Raw genomic sequence first — 25,075 nt, forward strand, 5'->3', positions numbered from 1 at the left:
CTCTAATCAATGATATTTTTTCATTAAAGAAAACTGCGAACTCTTCACATTTTGTGGCTGATTGCTGCGGTATATTCATACAAGGTGCAATTCCCTCCCAAATCGAAACTGGGCTGCTAGATCATCAGGTACAGTATAAGGTCTGAGGCTGCTCCATAGACAAGATTAATTGGGGAAAGATGTTATAGATGACACTGAGCGGGGAATGTTCTCATCTCACATTTCAGAACAGAGAACAATAATAGAGAATAAAGCTCATCTGAGCATAAAAAAAATAAGAAAACAAACTTAAATTTGAATGTCAGTGGAGCAGCTCCAGACCTGATGACAGGGTTGAGTTACCGTCTCTGGCTTCAGGAGACGGTAGTTCATGCTCACACATATTGATTGAACCTTCCTAGGCCATGGAAATAATATATTGGAATTCTTCATTTGGGTGGAGTTCCCCTTTAACATCATCATCATCATCATCATCATCATCATCATCATCATCATCATCATCTTCGTTTTACATCCCTATTTTCCCCACTACAGTGAGGTTGGACGGGTGATGACTCCACGCCACAGGAGTCATCATTTTTGGTTTTTGCCCTTCCTTACAGGTAACCCCATTGCCGGTGGGACCTAACCTTTGCGTATTCCTACACACACAAGGCAGTGTGGTTTTCTTTCAGGGTTTTCTCCCTTAGCCTTTGCGTATCCCTACGCACACACACACAAGGCAGTGCGGCACCCTGTATCCCTAGGTAGGGAGGCTAGAGAGGGTACTAACACTTGCCCAACCTAATACGACGGTGACTTAGCAACAAGGACCACAATGCGAATAAAGTCTGTGACTTTAACGTTTTTATCTTTGACAGTTATTTACCCATGGATATCGTAGGATTACCTCCACTTCATTCGTCTAATAAACTAATCTAAACTCAACTCAAACTCACTTGTGCCCTATAAGTATCGTGTGTTTTATTACAAATTGGTCATGAGTCTCTCTCTTGGTACAGTTTATCGAGTTAAGGCCACAACATTATACTGGCATGAATTAAACTATAAACGCAGAAATTGGATCAAATTGTCGCGGTCTTCTGTGAAAAGGTCTCTTTGAGCCGTGCCAAGAGAGACTCGTGACCAACTTATAGTTATCATGTCATCTGGGTATAAGGGACAAGATGGCTTTTCAGATTAAAGACACGGTATAGAATTAGCAGACAGACACCGGCATTATAGACACAAGCCCATACCATCATGCCTTTTATTAAAAGCAACCGCCATACTAAATTGGCGCGGGCATGCATATACTAGGACATTCTTTGTCAGTGACCTCTGCTGTGACCTCTGCTGTGACCTCTGCTGTGACCTCTGCTCGTGGCCCTGTCCACATGACTACGTTCACGTCCTCTGTAGTGGTCGACTTCAGCCTGCACACATAATGGCCAGCTGTGACGGAAGCGACCTCCCTCCTCGCCGCCTGATTAATAACCTCTGACTGCCGCCCACAGAACTCAGGAGGGACAGAAAGGGCCCTTTGTTGTCATTTACATTAGTACACCTACGATGGCCTACATAGGATTTTGATAACGCTGTCGTGGGAATAAGCATTCGTTGCTATTCATTAAACGGCTTTGTTGCGGTTTTATTTTGTTAAAATAAGTGTTGAGTAGCTCTACAATCCGACAGCCATCACTGACATAAAGTGTACTGTTCACTACTACTACTACTGTTATCACTATTGTCATTATTACTTGCACTTTGTTCTATGTTCTATCATCTATATACCTATGTGGTAGTAAAACTCCCCCCGCCCTTCTCTCTTTAATCGCTCTCACCCATCTTTTCTTCACCCCTCCTCCCATTCCTTCCTCTCTCTCTCTTTCATCTCTCCTTCCTATCTACCCCGACCCCCAGTCCTTCACCTCCCCAGATGTTCAGTCCACCACCCTCTCCCGTTTGTATAAAGATGTTCAGTGGGGGTTCTCTCATTCCGGGTGTCCAAGCTAGTCACCTCGTTGAGAGTCATCCAGACAACTCTAACTATTTTTATATTCATACTTTGACTGAGTTAATAAATTGTATTAACCAGGTCTCTTCTGACTGAGTACGTTATTCAGCTACTGCTACTTTCCACCACACCACACCTACCCTACCTGTACCCCCCCCCCCCCCCCCCCATGCTGCTATGACACTTGAACTTCCCCAAGGGGATTAACAAATGATCACTTGACTTCTCTAACAATGTTTGTATTCATACTTTGACTGAGTTAATAAATTGTATTAACCAGGTCTAATTCTGACTGAGTAAGTTATTCAGCTGAAGGGGATTAACAAAGGAACACTTGACTTGAATAATAGACCCGATGTTACACTTGGTACGTGAACTTGAACTGAAGTAGGTAGATTTATTAAGATGAGGTTATTCTGTGGAGCAGATATCTTTAATCAAGAAGGAGCTAGCGAAGCAGTTTGGTAGGCCTATTTAGAGAGGTAGTATTTTAGGTTCGGTTTGGGTCAACCCACTAAGTGTTCAGGCTAACGGACACGCTGTTAGAACCAGTCAAGTGCAGCTCTGGTGGACTATGTTTGGCTTGTAATAAAATCATTTGAAAACATGAATGTCTTTGGTAAGTAGCTGTGTGATAAGCAGGGTAACGTACAGCAAGCCATTATGGGAAAACAAGCTCGGTCAGGAAGCCCCACTTTGCGTTTGGGGTCTTGAATCACCCTGTCGAGGCTTATTTTGTGATCATGACCAGCGCGCTGTAGCCTACGTCCTACATACGGCTATGGACAGTGCATGAGACCAGCTTTCTGAGTCTCATGGTAACACACCATCTTTCTGAGTCTCATGGTAACACACCATCTTTCTGAGTCTCATGGTAACACACCATCTTTCTGAGTCTCATGGCAACACACTTTCTCAGTTTCATGGTAACACACTTTCTCAGTCTCATGGTAACACACTTTCTGGGTCTCATGGTAACACACTTTCTCAATCTCATGGTAACACACTTTCTGGGTCTCATGGTAACACAACAGCTTTCTGAGTCTCATGGTAACACAACAGCTTTCTGAGTCTCATGGTAACACACCAGCTTTCTCAGTCTCATGGTAACACACTTTCTGAGTCTCATGGTAACACACTTTCTCAGTCTCATGGTAACACACTTTCTCAGTCTCATGGTAACACACTTTCTCAGTCTCATGGTAACACACTTTCTCAGTCTCATGGTAACACACTTTCTGAGTCTCATGGTAACACACCAGCTTTCTGGGTCTCATGGTAACACACTTTCTCAGTCTCATGGTAACACACTTTCTCAGTCTCATGGTAACACACCAGCTTTCTCAGTCTCATGGTAACACACTTTCTCAGTCTCATGGTAACACACTTTCTCAGTCTCATGGTAACACACTTCCTCAGTCTCATGGTAACACACTTTCTGAGTCTCATGGTAACACACTTTCTGAGTCTCATGGTAACACACTTTCTGAGTCTCATGGTAACACACTTTCTGAGTCTCATGGTAACACACTTTATGGGTCTCATGGTAACACACCAGCTTCATGGGTCTCATGGTAACACACTTTCTGAGTCTCATGGTAACACACTTTCTGAGTCTCATGGTAACACACTTTCTCAGTCTCATGGTAACACACTTTCTCAGTCTCATGGTAACACACTTTCTGAGTCTCATGGTAACACACCAGCTTTCTGGGTCTCATGGTAACACACTTTCTCAGTCTCATGGTAACACACCAGCTTTCTCAGTCTCATGGTAACACACTTTCTGAGTCTCATGGTAACACACTTTCTCAGTCTCATGGTAACACACTTTCTCAGTCTCATGGTAACACACTTCCTCAGTCTCATGGTAACACACTTTCTGAGTCTCATGGTAACACACTTTCTGAGTCTCATGGTAACACACTTTCTGAGTCTCATGGTAACACACTTTCTGAGTCTCATGGTAACACACTTTATGGGTCTCATGGTAACACACTTTATGGGTCTCATGGTAACACACTTTCTGAGTCTCATGGTAACACACTTTATGGGTCTCATGGTAACACACCAGCTTCATGGGTCTCATGGTAACACACTTTCTGAGTCTCATGGTAACACACTTTCTGAGTCTCATGGTAACACACTTTCTGAGTCTCATGGTAACACACTTTCTCAGTCTCATGGTAACACACTTTCTGAGTTTTATGACAACACACCAGCTTTCTTGAGTCGTTGACAAGAAAGCAGAAATCCAGCATTCCACAGGACAGCGCTGGGACCGGGATTCTATTTTAAGTGAATGAAATGTCCACAATCTATGAATGATGTATGAATCTATGAATATCTATATCTATGAATGAAACGTCTACAATGCTGGCCCCAGTCAACACGCCAGTAGTCTTGTGCATTGTGACCAAATCCCTGCTATATACAAGAACCCTGACCAAGCCAACACTCATTTCAATGACAAAGCAAAGAAGTTCCACTCTTCATGTATAAAAAAGCTTTAATTAATCGCTTAGTTCATATTAGAACAATTAAAAAACACCAACATGTTTCGGCCTCTCTATCGGCCTTCTTCAGGGCATTGAAATGAGTGTTGGCTTGGTCTGAAGTATGCCCTGAAGAAGGCCGATAGAGAGGCTGAAACATGGTGTTTTTTTAATTGTTCTAATGTGAACTAAGCGATTAATTAAAGCATTTTTATACATAAAGAGTGCCTGGAACTTGTTAGTTTTTTCAACTGGCTCCCCTATATCCAAAGAGCACCTTCTAAAACACTGGATTCACACTACAAAGACGCTGCAGCCCTCCTTCTTGCTCAAACTCATTTCAATAACGTTCCATGTCAGTGCTTTTAAAGTGTACCAGACAAATGCCCATTCAGGATGGTAGACTTGAATGAGAATGACCCACTCTATCAATTCAAGGTCTATAACGCTGCCACTATGGCAAGTTGTGCTGCTACAGAGAACATTGATAAGAGATGCATTCTCATTCTCAGTGGAAGACTGCCATCTGCTGGCCACAGACAGGTACACAGGTCACAACAAGTGATGCCCTCTCACTCTGCCATCTACCCAAATACTACAGTTTTTTAGAGTGATCTCCCTGCTGCTGGGGCTCCACTTCTCCTTGGATTGTGTTCGCACCCCCCTTTGCCTATTCTTTTCTACACTGCTGCAGTTGAGCATGTTTCCACAGACTACAGTGAAACAGTGTATGATGAATTGAAAATGGGGGACCCTGATGTAAACAAGACGAAAGTCTTTCTCTGGTCTGCACCCCCTTAACAATTGTGTGTATTGAGCCGTACTGTACTGTACCCATTCTGCAATCTGTTAATACAATTTTCAATCAATCAATCAAACTCTCTAGAGTATGGCTCACTTATGATAAGATTAAGATAAGATATTCCTTTACTGATCCCCTTATGCGGGCGTCATAGCAGCATGGGAGAGGGGGGGGGGGGTGAATTAGAATCTGAATATATACTATGAGTAAAAGTAAAACAGTATACACAAGGTGCAGTTGTGGGAGATAAAACTCTCTCTCCCCCTCTCTTTGATGAAACCTCTCTGCCCCTCTCTCCCTCAACCATCCTTCCTTCCTACCCCCACCCCTCACTAACCCCAATAAAGCCTCCCCGATCTTTCCCCCATGTCCCCAAATTATCAGGACACTACTATACGTCGTGTCTTCCTGTGGCCCCCACCCCTTCCGTTTATTTATGTATAAAGATGTTTGAAGATCCGGTGAGGAGGGTCTCTCTTCCCTGGTGTCCGAGCTAAACGCCTCGGCGAGAGTCATCCAGCCTAACTCTGACTATTTTGTATTGATACTTTGATTGGGTTAATAAATTGTATTAACCGGGTCTCTTTTGACTGAGTAAATGGTAAATGGCTGCTTTTTTATATAGCGCTTTTATCCAAAGCGCTTTACAATTTGTTACTCACATTTTACCCATTCACTCACACATTCACACACCGACGGCGGAGGCAACCATGCAAGGTGTCAACCTGCTCATCGGGAGCAGTTAGGGGTTAAGTGTCTTGCTCAAGGACACATCGACACGCTGCCCGGGAATCAAACCGGGAACGTCCGGATTACCAGACGACTGCTCTACCTCCCGAGCCACTGTCGCCCCTTAAGTAAGTTATTAGCTTCGGCTATTTCCACCACACAGTATACACAAGGTACCCTGACTGGCATGATATACGCCACGCGTTGTAGTAGTCGGTGCAGAACTACTTACTAAGGCGCGCGACTCCACACACTCCTCTTCATAGTCCGGATTGACCTGGAAGAAGAAACACACAGCAGTTCACTTCCTGGAGTCAAACCAAGGAAACTATAAAAGAAGGAAGGGTCATTAGTACATCACTGTGTAGCGTGTGAGCGCACGTTGGTGCCACGTGTGAACACTTTCAGTTCAGCCCGACATTGAGTTGAATGGGATCATTACCTCGGGTGTCAGAATCTGCACTTTGTTGTATTGTTAACCAGCTAACGTTTGATATATTGGTTGGTGTATATTTCCTCAGATAGCTGGTATATTTAGAATTTTAATACAGGCTTCAATAGAACTGGTGTAACGGGGAAGCCCGTGGGTATGTCCACAGTCACGGAAACAGGTGTGTTGACGAGTGACTGTGGCAGTGCGGGCTGGTAAATTAAACTCACTTCCCATAACAGGGTTAACAGACGCATAGGTACGGTAGTTAGGAGTGAATTCACTTCTTAGTGCAGCGGCCTGTGTCGTCGCCCGCGGAGTGGGAGCCCCCTGTTCGACTCCCCCTCGGGACATTCTCATTTAACATCAAACACAACGCAGACCAGTATGATCCGTCACACTGGCACTAAAGTCTGTCACCAAGCAGAGCATGGAACGCTGGTGCTCTGACGTGATGACCCTTCCTTATTTTTTTAGTTCCCTTGGATTCAACAGGAACACAGTCCTTACGAACCCAGAGGCCCAACGACTTCCATGACTTCACGTTTCCATCACACATAATGCAATGTCCACAACCAATATTTGTCATTGTCCACATACATCATACATCATACATACAGTGAGCTAATGGACTCAGTATTAACTCGTTAATTTATAGTGTATTATCGATCGATTGATAGGAGGAGTAGCACAGGTCGATTGTGATAACCTATGAATGCATGTTGTTTATTTTAGGATTATTGTCTATTTTATACTAATTTTATGTCTGCACATCATGCATTGCTTTTATCTAGTCAATTCTCTGCTAATTGTATGCCCGTCTATATTTATGTCTATTTTATGTCTACATCACTGCTATGAAGCACTTTGTGCAATTCTTGTACAAATAAAGTTTATTATTATTACTAATGATCTGGGGGAGATAGCGTGAACCTCTGTGTACGTTATGATCTCCCAGGGAAATTCCTAGCTGTCAGGTTGAAAAGAAGCGCAACTCCGTTATCAGAGGAGGCATGTGGTAGTCTACACCCTCCCCAGACCGACAGTAGGGCAGCATGTGGTAGCCTACACCCTCCCCAGACCGACAGTAGGGCACAATTATGGTATTCTACAACCTCCCCAGACCGACAGTAGGGAAGCATGTGGTAGTCTACACCCTCCCCAGACCGACAGTAGGGCACAGCGGTAGTCTACACCCTCCCCAGACCGACAGTAGGGCAGCATGTGGTAGTCTACACCCTCCCCAGACTGACAGTAGGGCAGCATGTGGTAGCCTACACCCTCCCTAGACTGACAGTAGGGCAGCGTGTGGTAGTCTACACCCTCCCTAGACTGACAGTAGGGCAGCGTGTGGTAGCCTACACCCTCCTCAGACCGACAGTAGGGCACAATTATGGTATTCTACACTCTCCCCAGACCGACAGTAGGGAAGCATGTGGTAGTCTACACCCTCCCTAGACTGACAGTAGGGCAGCGTGTGGTAGTCTACACCCTCCCTAGACTGACAGTAGGGCAGCGTGTGGTAGTCTACACCCTCCCCAGACCGACAGTAGGGAAGCATGTGGTGTGGTAGTCTACACCCTCCCCCTAGACTGACAGTAGGGCAGCGTGTGGTAGTCTACACCCTCCCCTAGACTGACAGTAGGGCAGCGTGTTGGTAGTCTACACCCTCCCCAGACCGACAGTAGGGCAGCATGTGGTAGTCTACACCCTCCCCAGACCGACAGTAGGGCAGCATGTGGTAGTCTACACCCTCCCCAGACCGACAGTAGGACAGCATGTGGTAGTCTACACCCTCGCCATAGACCGACAGTAGGGCACAATTATGGTATTCTACACTCTCCCCAGACCGACAGTAGTGTAGCGCAACAACCAGAAAGGGAATTGGCATAACGACTAAACTGGGGAGATCTGAGCAAATTATAAAGAAGGCATGTCCCAGGTCTTATCTGAGCTAAGAAGAGTTGTTAGTTGAAAACCAGATCTACAAGCAGCGACACACTTGACCAGCTGGGGGGGGGGGGGGGAACACAATTTCCAGGATATTTCCCAAACATTTGGGTTTTTTCATTTTCCATTACTTTTCAAGAGAAAAAGCAAGAGAACGAGAAGAGATACATATTGTCTCTTTACTGTATTAGATATCTAATTTAGTTTATATATTCCATTTTATTTTATTGTACTTTAATTGTCTGTTAATGTTGATGCACCAAAAGACCAAGACAAATTCCTTGTATGTGCAAACTTACTTGGCAATAAAGACCTTTCTGATTCTAATTCTGATGACGTGTCAGCCAGAACGGCCTTCATCAGATCTAGCCAAAGAGTCATCATAGAGACTATATTTATTTTTCTAAAGGATCGAGTATCACGTTTGTTTTTCTTCTATAAGATACATATCTGAAGGCAGCACCTCGACTCTGGCTGTTGGAGCACAAGCTTCCCAACTTCCCCAAAGCAGAATCCCATGAGCAGTTTTCCACGAGGGAAGCCTTTTAACTGACCTCAGCGGCCAGGTAGTGTCCCGTCGCCAGGTGCTTGAACCTGAACAGGCTGTTCCAGTAGCCGGCCCCGCCCCGACACGGGTCGTGCTGCACCACCTGTTATAACAGAGGAGAGATGAAAAAAATATGTTTTAAATGAATGCCCGCAATCACACGTTAATGTCCCCATGGGCTGGACAAGTCTTCTTTAATCAAGTCAAGAAGAAACATCACAATAAATCAAGAACAAAAAACCCATCATGAAATCCAAAACAACACTCCCAGACATACCCCAGTGAAGGTAAGGAAAAACCTAGCAATAGGAAAAAAGCACCACAACCAAAATTAGGAATAGTTTAATTTCACTAATATTTTGATCACTATAAGTTAGTATAGTGATAGAATGTATGAGAATGACTAGTCTGCTCTCTCCTCTATTATGGAATTCTGGATGAAATCATAATGTAATAACAAATGTCCTCACAGATGGGGGTCCCTGGGATCTTATCAAATGGGGGACCTTGATGTGAAAAGAGAACCACTGCTGTAAGTGACATGAACTCACGCCCATAATCACGGTAAAGAGCGGCTTCTGGGTAGTTTGACTTTGATACGATGGTTACAACACCATCAACACGTCTGTCTGTCTGTCACTGACAATAACACAGACATCAAGACAGGACAGCTGAAACCCGGCCAATTTTCACAACACAAAACAACACACCTCTTCAAGCAATATCTGAAATAAAAAATAATAAAAGAAATAACCTTCTTACTGTCTTTTTACTATTATATACCTTACTACTATGCTACTATACGTATACTACTACCTATCATGCTAAGTATGTCTATACTACTATACTTATACTACTACCTATCATGCAAATAATATTATGTCTATACTCCTATGCGTATACTACCTATCTTGCTAATATGTCTATACTACTATGCTACTATACTTATACTACTACCTATCATGCTAATAATATTATGTCTATACTACCTATCTTGCTAATTATGATGCACTCAAGTTTTACACTATTTGACAAACAATGTCACTGACCCTTAGCTGCCAGAGATGTACCCTTCCTGCTGACTTGTTGTTCACAATCTCTAAGTCGCTTTGGATAAAAGCATCAGCTAAATTACTAAATGTAAAACAACAACATATTTTCCAGTTACATCCTCACCTCCACCTCCCACAAGGCTTTGCTGCTGGTTGCTGAGGTAGCTGACTGGCGTCCAGTGGTGCGAAGGAAGACATATTGTTTTTTTCTGTGATCATCACAGGTAAGGAACTTCTCCTGCTCTGCGTGGAACAGGCGTACCACGTCGCCCTGGAGACGAGAGGAAGTGGTTTGTTACTATGAGAACGAGAGAGCCTGCCTGGTTCGCATTACACAAAATGTAAGTAAGAAACATGTCTGGTAAATAGATGGATACTGCACCCTTGTGCATCAATATATTGTGCAATTATCTTTAAAGGTCCCATGTCTTATAAATAGCCTTTTCCAGTGTTTAGCATTGTTTTCTAGCAATGTGGGGTTGTATCAATGGGGTCTGTGTCTCTAATTCTCATTTTGGCTTATCAGTCCAGATCATATGTCACGAGATCCCCCCCACTGAACTAAGCCATTCTGAATTTCGCGTACCTGTGACGTATAAGAATTCTCATCTGCATAACTAACGCCCCCTCTATGGTTGTAACGCACACTCAACCATTCACTCAACAACAGAGCGAGTGGAAATACTGACACTTCCTCAAAGCGGGTGCCGACAGAGAGAGAGCAGAGAACGAGCGAGCGAGAGAGAAGGAGAGAGAGAGAGAGAGAGAGAGAGAGGGATATGGAGCATTTACACACACTCCCGACTGCGTGTGTGTGGGGAAACACACACACACACAGTCGGGACGCAGTCGGGAGTTTGTGTAAATGCTCCATATCCCTCTCTCTCCCTCTCTCTCTCTCTCTCCTTCTCTCTCGCTCGCTCGTTCTCTGCTCTCTCTCTGTCGGCACTCGCGTCACGTCAACCTGTTGCAAAATATCATAGTGCACACGCACACTCCCACGCTTATTCCGATCCGTGCAATAATATTCACGGGGGTATATAATGTAATTTAAAACAAGTTACCAATGCATTGTCCCGTGGGATTATGCCCCCCCCCGCGGCGAAATTAATTAGTCTCCCTCTCTATCTCTCTCTCTGTCTGCCAGTGCAGACTGTGGGTGACTGTCACTCAAAGCGCTTTGCAAATATGGGCGGAGCCCAGCCCAAAACAGCTTGAAATCTTGAAGTGGAAAAATGCTGCTTTAGAGTACTTGATTAGAAATACAAAACAATGCATTTTTTGAGGAAAAAACTTACAGATGTGTTCCATAGACTCACAGGAATTGTGTAAAATTGCCCAAATAGTGAAAGGAATAGCAAAACATGGGATCTTTAACTTGTCTAATGTGTACTTTAATTTGTATTTAGTACTTATTCGTACTTATGTTATTGCACATACCGCAGACAGTTTATTGTATATAAATACCTGCTTTTTTATTCTGTTAATTGTTGCTTTTTATTCCTTTATGCTGTGGAGTAAACGGAGAGTAAGAATCCCATTGTTGTACTTGTTGCATATGGCAAATAAAACTATCTGAATCTCTGAGTTGGATAGTAGTCACTGAAAACACAAATGGTAAAGGAAGTACAATGTGACAGGCTGGACGCTTCTGTGAAACAGACCCCTTTTAGAATGATCTCCTGATTGTCACTCCACTTCATGAACAGAACGATCTTCCAGCTGGTGTTACAGTTGACCGAGTTCACCTGAAACACAGACAAAGAGACAGAAGAGTTCCATAATGACTGGCGGTGGTGAGATCAGCTGGCGGGAACGCAGACACTACAGCGCTATGTAAGAGAAACAAGGACAGCCTTCCTGCAGGAGCTACAGGGTCATCTGTGAGGCTGAATACACACTGATACTGTATGAAGATGACTGTGGCACCGTGCTGTGAAGTTTGATATCTGTGACGCCAGGGTACACTGAATGAAGACTATGCAGAATACAGACTATGCAGAATGAAGACTATGCAGAATGAAGACTATGCAGAATGAAGACTATGCAGAATGAAGACTATGCAGAATGAAGACTATGCAGAATACAGACTATGCAGAATGAAGACTATGCAGAATGAAGACTATGCAGAATAAAGACTATGCAGAATACAGACTATGCAGAATGAAGACTATGCAGAATGAAGACTATGCAGAATAAAGACTATGCAGAATGAAGACTATGCAGAATACAGACTATGCAGAATGAAGACTATGCAGAATAAAGACTATGCAGAATACAGACTATGCAGAATACAGACTATGCAGAATGAAGACTATGCAGAATAAAGACTATAAAGAATAAAGACTATGTAGAATAAAGACTATGTAGAATGAAGACTATGCAGAATAAAGACTATGCAGAATAAAGACTATGCAGAATAAAGACTATGCAGAATACAGACTATGCAGAATGAAGACTATGCAGAATGAAGACTATGCAGAATAAAGACTATGCAGAATACAGACTATGCAGAATACAGACTATGCAGAATGAAGACTATGCAGAATAAAGACTATAAAGAATAAAGACTATGTAGAATAAAGACTATGTAGAATACAGACTATGCAGAATAAAGACTATAAAGAATAAAGACTATGTAGAATAAAGACTATGTAGAATGAAGACTATGTAGAATGAAGACTATGCAGAATAAAGACTATAAAGAATAAAGACTATGTAGAATAAAGACTATGTAGAATGAAGACTATAAAGAATAAAGACTATGCAGAATAAAGACTATGCAGAATAAAGACTATGCAGAATAAAGACTATAAAGAATAAAGACTATGCGGAATAAAGTCTATGCAGAATACAGACTATGCAGAATAAAGACTATGCAGAATGAAGACTATGCAGAATAAAGACTATGCAGAATACAGACTATGCAGAATGAAGACTATGCAGAATGAAGACTATGCAGAATAAAGACTATGCAGAATACAGACTATGCAGAATACAGACTATGCAGAATGAAGACTATGCAGAATGAAGACTATGCAGAATACAGACTATGCAGAATACAGACTATGCAGAATGAAGACTATGCAGAATGAAGACTATGCAGAATAAAGACTATGCAGAATACAGACTATGCAGAATGAAGACTATGCAGAATACAGACTATGCAGAATACAGACTATGCAGAATGAAGACTATAAAGAATAAAGACTATGCAGAATAAAGACTATGCAGAATAAAGACTATGCAGAATACAGACTATGCAGAATGAAGACTATGCAGAATGAAGACTATGCAGAATGAAGACTATGCAGAATAAAGACTATGCAGAATACAGACTATGCAGAATGAAGACTATGCAGAATACAGACTATGCAGAATACAGACTATGCAGAATGAAGACTATGCAGAATGAAGACTATGCAGAATAAAGACTATGCAGAATGAAGACTATGCAGAATACAGACTATGCAGAATACAGACTATGCAGAATGAAGACTATGCAGAATAAAGACTATGCAGAATAAAGACTATGCAGAATAAAGACTATGCAGAATACAGACTATGCAGAATGAAGACTATAAAGAATAAAGACTATGCAGAATAAAGACTATGCAGAATAAAGACTATGCAGAATAAAGACTATAAAGAATAAAGACTATGCAGAATAAAGTCTATGCAGAATACAGACTATGCAGAATAAAGACTATGCAGAATGAAGACTATGCAGAATAAAGACTATACAGAATGAAGACTATGCAGAATACAGACTATGCAGAATACAGACTATGCAGAATAAAGACTATGCAGAATGAAGACTATGCAGAATAAAGACTATGCAGAAAAAAGACTATGCAGAATACAGACTATGCAGAATAAAGACTATGCAGAATGAAGACTATGCAGAATAAAGACTATGCAGAAAAAAGACTATGCAGAATACAGACTATGCAGAATGAAGACTATGCAGAATAAAGACTATGCAGAATACAGACTATGCAGAATGAAGACTATGCAGAATAAAGACTATGCAGAATGAAGACTATGCAGAATGAAGACTATGCAGAATAAAGACTATGCAGAATACAGACTATGCAGAATAAAGACTATGCAGAATACAGACTATGCAGAATGAAGACTATGCAGAATAAAGACTATACAGAATGAAGACTATGCAGAATGAAGACTATACAGAATGAAGACTATGCAGAATGAAGACTATGCAGAATGAAGACTATGCAGAATGAAGACTATGCAGAATAAAGACTATGCAGAATGAAGACTATGCAGAATGAAGACTATGCAGAATGAAGACTATGCAGAATAAAGACTATGCAGAATAAAGACTATGCAGAATAAAGACTATGCAGAATGAAGACTATGCAGAATGAAGACTATGCATCGGGGTACACTATGCAGAATAAACACTAACTATGAATCATCTACTCCTGTATGCAGTAGAGGTGAGCACAGCGGTGCAGCCTAACGAACCTCGTTGCATCCTGGGTTATCCACCAGCTGGTGTGTGCTGGCGTGGAGCGGCTGGCCGGCATTCACCGGGTTCAGGACCACCTTGTCTCCAATCACCACCTGCCGTCACACACACACACACACACACACACACACACACACACACACACACACACACACACACACACACACACACACACACACACACACACACACACACACACACACACACACACACACACACACACACACACACACACACACACACACACACACACACACACACACACACACACACACACACACACACACACACACACACATGAAAGAAACACGCATAAGGAAACCACCTATGCTAAAAGACTATACATTTCAGTACAGTACACTTTATGCATGTTTCAGAGGCGGGTTTGACAGAAGACAGAACCTCTATCCTATTGTGTCTCTGACTCTGAGGCCTCTGGTGCTGAAGACCTAAGTTGTCGGAGCTTATGCTGCTCTGAGGGGAGCTCTGCAGGGGAGTCACCCGGGGTTCTCTCTGCCCTGGGTCACTCTGTTACTGTATGCTGCTCTGAGGGGAGCTCTGCAGGGGAGTCACCCGGGGTTCTCTCTGCCCTGGGTCACTCTGTTACTGTATGCTGCTCTGAGGGGAGCTCTGCAGGGGAGCCACCCGGGGTTCACTCTGCCCTGGGTCACTCTGTTACTGTATGCTGCTCTGAGGGGAGCTCTGCAGGAGAGCCACCCGGGGTTCACTCTGCCCTGGGTCACTCTGTTACTGTATGCTGCTCTGAGGGGAGCTCTGCAGGGGAGTCACCCGGGGTTCTCTCTGCCCTGGGTCACTCTGTTACTGTATGCTGCTCTGAGGGGAGCTCTGCAGGGGAGCCACCCGGGGTTCTCTCTGCCCTGGGTCACTCTGTTACTGTATGCTGCTCTGAGGGGAGCTCTGCAGGGGAGCCACCCGGGGTTCTCTCTGCCCTGGGTCACTCTGTTACTGTGTGCTGCTCTGAGGGGAGCTCTGCAGGAGAGCCACCCGGGGTTCTCTCTGCCCTGGGTCACTCTGTTACTGTGTGCTGCTCTGAGGGGAGCTCTGCAGGGGAACCTTTCGTACTTTCGTCGCCCTCGTGGGACCATATCCGCTTGGGACGCAACCAGAGGCAGCCGTACCACATTTTGGACGGTATTCCGTACGGGCACAGCGTTAAACAGACTCGGTTGTTACCACTCCCCTGCCCTGCATGCAGTGGAATCCGGGGGCGAACATTTAGGCAATTTTATACTCGGCCGTCGAGACGGAGTGTACGTCATGAGCATTACTAACCCAATTGGCAAAGCCAATTTATTCTCACGCTTCTGCGGTTGGAAAGCCACGTCACCGGCGTACGTAGGTACTGACGCCTGCGTCGTTGCCCCGGCAACCCATGCAGATGGGTCGGTGATGTCTGCACACACAAATCCGATCCGATCGCTTGCAGATAACGGATGGTCTGTCTTAATAAAGATCAAACGGATCAGATTAGCCTGCAGCCCCAGTGTTGGTTTTCTACCAGTGAGTGAATGAATGAACTCCGTCCCTCCCAGTGGAGTAGTGGTGGCGGAGGAGGCAGGCTTACTGCTGATATCTAAGATGAGATCACTTTATTACCCCCCCCCCCGGGAAGAGATTGCAGTCGTCAGTAGCACCACACGGCGATGGTTGAGAGAGAATGTAGAAAAGTAAATAAAAGAATATAAAAAAATAAAATAATAATAATAATACAATATAATTATATAAAAGTAAATAAGAGATAATACTAAACAAATAACGTGATGGAAAAACATGATCCTGGCCGTCGGCTCTCATCCCATTTGGGATGTAGAAAGCGCCGCTCTGCCTGTTGGGATCAACATGTGATATAATATCTCTCTCTCTGTTCCTTCATCCCTCCTTACTCTCTCTCTGTTCCTTCATCCCTCCTTACTCTCTCTCTCCCTTCATCCCTCTTTACTCTCTCTCTGTTCCTTCATCCCTCCTTACGCTCTCTCTCTCCCTTCATCCCTCCTTACTCTCTCTCTCACTGTTCCTTCATCCCTCCTTACTCTCTCTGTTCCTTCATCCTTCCTTACTCTCTCTCTGTTCCTTCATCCCTCCTTACTCTCTCTCTCCCTTCATCCCTCTTTACTCTCTCTCTGTTCCTTCATCCCTCCTTACGCTCTCTCTCTCCCTTCATCCCTCCTTACTCTCTCTCTCACTGTTCCTTCATCCCTCCTTACTCTCTCTCTCACTGTTCCTTCATCCCTCCTTACTCTCTCTCTCACTGTTCCTTCATCCCTCCTTACTCTCTCTCTCACTGTTCCTTCATCCCTCCTTACTCTCTCTCTCACTGTTCCTTCATCCCTCCTTACTCTCTCTGTTCCTTCATCCTTCCTTACTCTCTCCCTCTGTTCCGTCATCCTTCCTTACTCTCTCTCTGTTCCTTCATCCTTCCTTACACTCTCTCTGTTCCTTCATCCCTCCTTACTCTCTCCCTCTCTCTGTTCCTTCATCCCTCCTTACTCTCTCCCTCTCTCTGTTCCTTCATCCCTCCTTACTCTCTCTCTCTATCTGTTCCTTCATCCTTCCTTACTCTCTCTGTTCCTTCATCCCTCCTTACTCTCTCTCTGTTCCTTCACCCCTCCTTACTCTCTCTCTGTTCCTTCATCCCTCCTTACTCTCTCTCTCTCTCTCTGTTCCTTCATCCTTCCTTACTCTCTCCCTCTGTTACTTCATCCTTCCTTACTCTCTCTGTTCCTTCATCCTTCCTTACTCTCTGTTCCTTCATCCCTCCTTACTCTCTCTCTCTCTGTTCCTTCATCCTTCCTTACTCTCTCTCTCTCTCTGTTCCTTCACCCCTCATTACTCTCTCTCTCTGTTCCTTCATCCTTCCTTACACTCTGTTCCTTCATCCCTCCTTGCTCTCTCTTTCTCTCTGTTCCTTCATCCCTCCTTGCTCTCTCTTTCTCTCTGTTCCTTCATCCCTCATGCCCCACACAGCGACACAGTGACACCTAGTGGACACTCACACTGTCCCCGATGGAGCGCAGCTTGTAGAAGGGCTGGATGTAGAACCAGGAGCCCTCGTTGCCAGCCGTGTCCAGCATCACCCGCATGGCGTTCTTTTCCAGCAGCGCAGGGAGACGCTTGTTCACTGTCAGGTACTTGTTGCTCTTCAGGTGGAGGAGCTGAGTGGGAGAATGACATGAATGGTGCATTTATATAACAGCGTTTATCCAAAGCGCTTTACAATTCGTTCCTCACATTTAACCCGTTCACTCACACATTCACACACCGATTGCAGAGGCAACCATGCAACCTGCACATCGGGAGCAATTGGGGGTTAAGTCATTATCTGAAATAGATTTTTTTTTAAATAAACACTAACCCTAACTAACCTTACTGTCATGCACTTGTCCTAATATACTAACCTACACTGTAGCACTCAACACTTTGATGAACATTGTTACTCAGCTTCCTGCTGTATTGTTGTACAAAACTTGTAAGTCGCTTTGGATAAAAGCGTCAGCTAAATGACAAAATGTAAATGTTAAGTGTCTTGCTCAGGGACACTTCGACACGCTGCCCGGGAGGAGCGGGAATCGAACCGGGCACCTCTGGATTACCAGACGACTGCTCTACCTCCTGAGCCACTGTAAAAAAAAAAAAAAAAAAACGACTTGAATACAAAAACATTTCATATATTTAATATTATTTAATCTCCCAACAGCCGGGCTGTCACTGATGCTGATTGGTTTAAAGAAATACAAACAAGCCAGAGCGTTTTCCCCTACACCAAAATGATAACAGGTTCAGAGTGTTTTCCCCTACACCAGAATGATAACAGGTTCAGAGTGTTTTTCCCTACACCAGAATGATAACAGGTTCAGAGTGTTTTTCCCTACACCAGAATGATAACAGGTTCAGAGTGTTTTTCCCTACACCAGAATGATAACAGGTTCAGAGTGTTTTCCCTACACCAGAATGATAACAGGTTCAGAGTGTTTTTCCCTACACCAGAATGATAACAGGTTCAGAGTGTTTTCCCTACACCAGAATGATAACAGGTTCAGAGTGTTTTTCCCTACACCAGAATGATAACAGGTTCAGAGTGTTTTTCCCTACACCAGAATGATAACAGGTTCAGAGTGTTTTCCCTACACCAGAATGATAACGGGTTCAGAGTGTTTTTCCCTACACCAGAATGATAACAGGTTCAGATTGTTTCCCCTACACCAGAATGATAACGGGTTCAGAGTGTTTTTCCCTACACCAGAATGATAACAGGTTCAGAGTGTTTTCCCTACACCAGAATGATAACAGGTTCAGCCAGACCTGTCTGGCACAGTGCTAACATAGTGTGGAGAGAGGTATGGGTGGCTATGCGAGACTACCTTAACCATAACCATACCCAAATCCATTACCATAACCATAACATGGGGCATTCAGGTGGCGTAGCGGAGATTGTGCTCGTCACCAATGCAAGAGGCTGCGGTCTCAACTCCTAGAGAGTCAGCATTGCCTTGGCTCGGGCTGATCGCTATACTAACTCGTTTGGCTGAGTTAGGGGGAGGGAAGCCGTGGGTGGGTCCTGGGCGTTGTGGACAGCGACCCCTACAGTTCGGTCGGGGCGCCTGCACAGCGAGGGTAGGATCTGGAGAAAGGTAGTGTGACCTTCCACACGTTACACTCTCCCGGTGAGAATCTGCGCTGCCAGGCTGGCTGCCGGCTGGCTGCACACGTGTCGGAGGAAAGCATGTGACAGTCTCCGGCCTCCCGGACCAGTAGGGGGGGGTGCGCAACAACCAGGAAGGGGGTTGGGAATCGGCATAACGACTAACAGTGGGATGGGAGAAAAATCGGAAAAAAGGAGGGGGAAAAAGATAATATAAAAAAAATAAATAAAAAAAACCCATAACCAAAACATAACTCTAGCCATAACCTAATCCTAACGTTAATTTAACCACAAAGTCACAGAGAAGCTGGACATAATTGCTTCACAACTGAAGCCGTGAAAACGGCAATAACATCACGAGTCACAGTCGAGTTGATAAATCCACTCCTACGTTTTAGAGCTATATTTAGTGTAAATACACAACATTTTGTTCAAACTTGAGAGTTCACGTGCTAAACCGGTTCAGATGAGGACCGGTGCTGCTCAGATAAGGACCATAGAGTCATCAAAAAGGAAGGTACTGGAGACATGGATCATCTAATTTAATAGGGTGCAGAATTTAATAAATAATAAAACTGTAAAATGTAATAAAACTCTCAAATGTAATAGTGATCGTTTTACTTTTGAATACACCCTATTAAATATGTTTCTAAAGATGATCCCTGTGCTCCAGTACCTTCCTTCCTATGCTGTAATGCCTTTGGTTTTAAATGACCCTATAATGTCTCATTATATATTCCGTTATCAAGTTATTGTTATTAGGTATTGCATCTGCTGCTTTCTCCCTGTACGCCGGGTTATACCAAGGATTCCCTGCCGCAATAACAGCGACCAATGATCGATTCGGCTCGCTGCCTCCGGGGGGAGTTTGGGAGAGTTTATGATCTGTGCCAGAATCATTTGCGGCCAGTTAAGCTTTTGTCCTTTGTTCATGTGCAGAGAACATATAAGCTACGATGTCAGCGTTATTATACATGAATCACCGGGAACAGATCTGGCTCTTTGAGCCGCATTTAGAAGCCTCCCACGCGTCCCGTTCTATATATAAACACACACATCGGCCGACGCGTTGAAGGTACTCCGTTCCACTCCTCTCCAAGTTTGGAGCAGAATCCAGATACCTTGCATCACCTAGTTGGGAGCCTCAGCCGCTTAGCCGCGAAGCTTTGAATCCTTCATATGTGAGGTGAGAGAAGGGACCTGACGGGTTGGATCAACTCCGCTAATGAATATGTCAACAGGATGGTTAATAGAATACTCAAGGCAGGAGATGATACAAACACACACACACACACACACGCTACCGGAGTCTCATGGCCAGTACAGAGAGGATCCGCATCAGGATGTAACACTAACCCATCCATCTACATTCATTGCACACACATCCACATGCACACACTCACTTTAAACACTCACCTTTAACATCCACTTTAGACATTTTCAACACTACACCATATTTCTATCTATTTATTACAAAAAGATTTGCACGACATCCCTACCTCATTCTTGCATTTTTTTGCATTTTAAAAGGCTCACATTTGTACTTTATTGTTTGCATTTTGTACGTCACTTTGTACTTTAGGTTGTACTTTAGTTTGTATATTTTGTATAGTGTTTGGCCTTTATTCTTTTGACTTTTTTTTACTGTATGAAGCACAATCTCAGGGGGCTCATACAGAACCAAGCATTTCACTGTAATGTACTTTAGGTGACAAATAAAACAAAACTTGAACTTGAAACACACACATGAACAAACCTGAATGACGTTCCCGTACTGAATGACTGTTCCGAGCAGCTTTTTGTTCTCAGAGTCATTCTGCTTCTTCTCCAACTCGGCCGCGTGCTGCAGGCAGGAGGAGAGAGGAGGAGAGAAGAGGAGAGAAGAGGAGGAGGAAGAGGAGAGAGGAGGAGAGAGGAGGAGAGAAGAGGAGAGAAGAGGAGAGAGGAGGAGAGAAGAGGAGAGAGGAGGAGAGAGGAAGAGAGAGGAGGAGAGAAGAGGAGAGAGGAGGAGAGAGGAGGAGAGAAGAGGAGAGAGGAAGAGGAGGAGAGAAGAGGAGAGAGGAAGAGGAGGAGAGAAGAGGAGAGAGGAGGAGAGAAGAGGAGAGAGGAAGAGGAGAGAAGAGGAGAGATGAAGAGAGAAGAGGAGAGAAGAGGAGAGAGGAGGAGAGAGGAGGAGAGAAGAGGAGAGAGGAAGAGAGAAGAGGAGAGAAGAGGAGAGAGGAGGAGAGAGGAAGAGGAGAGAGGAGGAGAGAGGAGGAGAGAAGAGGAGAGAGGAAGAGGAGGAGAGAGGAGGAGAGAGGAGGAGAGAGGAGGAGAGAAGAGGAGAGAGGAAGAGGAGGAGAGAAGAGGAGAGAGGAGGAGAGAAGAGGAGAGAGGAGGAGAGAAGAGGAGAGGATAGGAGAGAAGAGGAGAGAGGAAGAAGAGGAGAGAAGAGGAGAGAGGAAGAGGAGGAGAGAAGAGGAGAGAGGAGGAGAGAAGAGGAGAGAGGAAGAGGAGGAGAGAAGAGGAGAGAGGAAGAGGAGGAGAGAAGAGGAGAGAGGAGGAGAGAAGAGGAGAGAGGAAGAGGAGGAGAGAAGAGGAGAGAGGAAGAGGAGGAGAGAAGAGGAGAGAGGAGGAGAGAAGAGGAGAGAGGAAGAGGAGGAGAGAAGAGGAGACGATGATCACAATTACAGTTTACTGGCACCACACGCTGCCACACCACGGTGTGACATGCACAATTAACCGCGCACTCGTGTGAGGTGGAGGTCATCTTTTTGTGCGTGTGCTATCTTTTGCAGTCGTGTCGTGTTTTGTGCGCCAGACGTCCCGTGCTTTGACAGAAACGGGAACTTTTAACCTGAAACTGGCATCACCATGGAAACGCATGAGAGAGAGAGAGAGAGAGAGAGAGAGAGAGAGAGAGAGAGAGAGATTGGAATCTATCATTTTATGACTGTGTGGTCAGATAGCAGATTGCTTTAAAAGGTATTGTGTCAGATGGGTAAGAGGGAAAGGAGAGAGGGCAGAAAGGTAGAGCCTGCAGGAGTGAAGCGAAATGCTTCAGAAATGTCTATAAAAGGACTTGAAAAATTCTAGCTGAGTCAATATAGAACTCTGCCCGTCCGGTGAAAACCTTGCATCTCTACATCAGGAATCGAGAATCTCAGGAAGAAAAGGAACCTCGTTTACCATTTCTTTTTAAGTTCTACATTGTGTTTTGAATGGGTTTCACGGTCCTTAGGGTCATTGAGAAACCTCTCTTTCACTTCAGGTAATAATATTGAAATCTGCTAAATTGGGAGATACAAGGTATCCCCCCCCCCCCCCCCCGACAGCAGTGATAATCCCTATGAGAAGAAGAGCAGAGGCGAGGCTGAGGGGGGGGGGGGGGGGGGGGGGGGGGCGGAGTCCTCATCCGGTGTTGGTATGTGGGCGAGACAGCGACTCGCCAGGCTACTGTGCGCTGACTGAACGTCACCGTTCCTATCGGTTTAGTTTGTGGTTTCGGTTTATGGAGTATGACTGATATTTTGAGCTCCGAGCCTCGACATTTAGCCTTTATCTTATTTTCCTACCAGCGCTCGTTTCCCTATGCTTTTTCTTTTGTTGTTGTTGTTCTTAGCTCTATTCTATTTACATTTTTCAAAAATGTACCTCAGTTGCTATTGCATGTACATATATGCGTTTTATATTACACGTATATGTACACTACATACATAGCAACTATTCGCCTGTTTTATTCTCCACCCATCGATCATCCATAGCAACACTATATTATCACCGACATCCAAGTTGGGGGATCCCCCTTTGAACGGCACATTTAAGCTTTCTCTCCTCCACATTGCCTGTGGTGCTTTTTTCCTATTGCTAGGTTTTTAGTGAGTTTTTCCTTACCTTCGCTGGGGAATGTGTGGGAGTGTCACATATTTGGATTTTATGGTGGATTGTTGTTCTTGATTTTAGGGCTGTACCGAATGTAAAAAAAAATTACATTAGAAGCTTCTATTGAAGTTTTCGAATGAAGCTTTGAATGTCGTCATACTTTATGACATAATCATAAATAAAATTAAATATGAATATGAAATTTGAAACATTTGAATGAAGTGATTAATCTGATTAAATTAGTCTTATTTTTGTATTAAATCCACTTTCTTTAATGAATATAACTCATCAGTTCCGTCAACATAAATAATCCAATAAGGGCATGGTTGGTACGAAAGTGACGGTGACGTCTTGATGGAGCGCCAAGCAGATGCAGATAGGCTACATCATTTATGATAAATGTTTTATTAAAATTTGTATGACGAGTCATATACTATAATAGTATAATACTAAAATATTAGTGTAGCCTAATCTTTATCTGCAACTGTGAAGAAAAACCCCATTGGTTTAAACAGAATGATATATTTTTTTAAATAATAATAATAATAATTCTAATGTTGATTTAGAATTCAAATGTCAACGTTATGAATGAAGCTTCGAAGCTTCGAACTATTCGGTACAGCCCTATTTGATTTATTGTGATGTTTCTTCTCGACTTGTCTAAAGAAGACTTGTACAGCCCATGGGGACATTACCTTGTGATTTCGGGCTTACCAACGCCGACTCTCCTTCATTTCGCGCGTCAGACGACACAGAGGAGAGGAGACCGAAACCAATCCGTTCCTTTCACTGAGCGGCGTAGACTAAGACCATTAGCTTGGGGTCGTCGGGCAGAATTGATCGGGATTATAGTCCATTAGAGCAGGCATTCTCCAAGCACAGCCCGCAAATCTGAGACAGACTACTGACTCTCGGAATTATCACATGAACATACACATAAAAGCACCTTAAGTGACTTACACACCACACAAGCACACTTATTACACACACACACACACACACACACACACACACACACACACACTGCTGCTACTTACACTGTAGATTTTTATTTTTTATCCACGTTTTGTTTTACCTTGTAAAAAAACATATACTGTGTATTGTATATAGAATTTTAAAAAGCTATGAATCTGAATCTGATTCAGAGTTAAAGTGTAAACGCATGAGTTATATTTGGTCCAGTTCAGGTCCAGTTTTAAACCAACCAACAACATCACACAGTACTTTGATTTTAGGAAGGTAAAACAGCGCCCCCTGGGTTAAACTGTCAAATTAGGAATGACACCTTGTTGAAAGCTTGCTAGGTTGCATGGCAACCAGGCATCTTGTGAGATGTCCATTCATGAGACAGATTGCAAATTAGTTTTGTGTTCCGTTTTTTCTTGGGCGGCCCTCAATCCAATGTTGGGTCCCTAAATTGGCCCTCAGTCGTCAAGACTGGGAGAACCCCTGTATTGAAGGATCTAACGAGTTACATAGCCTGCGGTATGAGACATTATTATCCCATTAAACCTAAAACGCCTGCCAATAATGCATTATTATATCCTGCCTATACACACAAATGTGTTTCCCAGTTTCAATGGGTTATTGGGGATATTCTCTGATACCGACATCCTGCTTCAGCTGGGCACTGGTGCTATATCCAATACCAGTATCTGTAGTAGTTTAAGTTTTGTATTCTGTTTCAACCAAATACACCGCCAGAACTTAGAAATACTAATATGTATGGCTGGCTGGGCATTGGCAATATGCTCAAAATATCAGAATATTCCTATATTTTTTAAATGTTTTATGGTATAACGGTATTTGACAATATTTAGTGTTCCACTACAAAATACAATGTGATATGACATTTTCTTTGTATATCTTGTAATACTATTGTCACGGTGCCGTTTAATTAAAATTGTCTATTTCTTTAACTGCTGCAAGGAATTTCTTGTTATTTTTTTTTTACAATATGTATATATTGTGGATGATGGTATAGTAAAAATCCATACCTTTGCATGTATCTATGACCACTAATAACGTCTCTAAAACGGTTTTGTCTTCGATGTCTCC

The 25,075-nt window shown here is 43.6% G+C and overlaps 1 protein-coding gene across 1 annotated transcript in view; it reads right to left on the reverse strand.

Annotated features, from left to right (window-relative positions):
- The window catches only part of LOC311229533 (inositol 1,4,5-trisphosphate-gated calcium channel ITPR1-like), a 323,615-nt gene that overhangs the window by 220,407 nt on the left and 78,133 nt on the right, over positions 1–25,075 (reverse strand). The window contains 8 exon segments of the mRNA XM_084315609.1: positions 6,255–6,299; positions 8,957–9,052; positions 10,126–10,272; positions 11,666–11,749; positions 14,493–14,591; positions 17,511–17,669; positions 20,913–20,999; positions 23,030–23,034. Coding sequence (XP_084171735.1) covers positions 6,255–6,299; positions 8,957–9,052; positions 10,126–10,272; positions 11,666–11,749; positions 14,493–14,591; positions 17,511–17,669; positions 20,913–20,999; positions 23,030–23,034 — 722 coding nt within the window.

Source organism: Notolepis coatsorum, assembly GCF_963971535.1.
Source record: "Notolepis coatsorum genome assembly, chromosome: 6".
Classification (NCBI taxonomy): Eukaryota; Metazoa; Chordata; class Actinopteri; order Aulopiformes; family Paralepididae; genus Notolepis; species Notolepis coatsorum.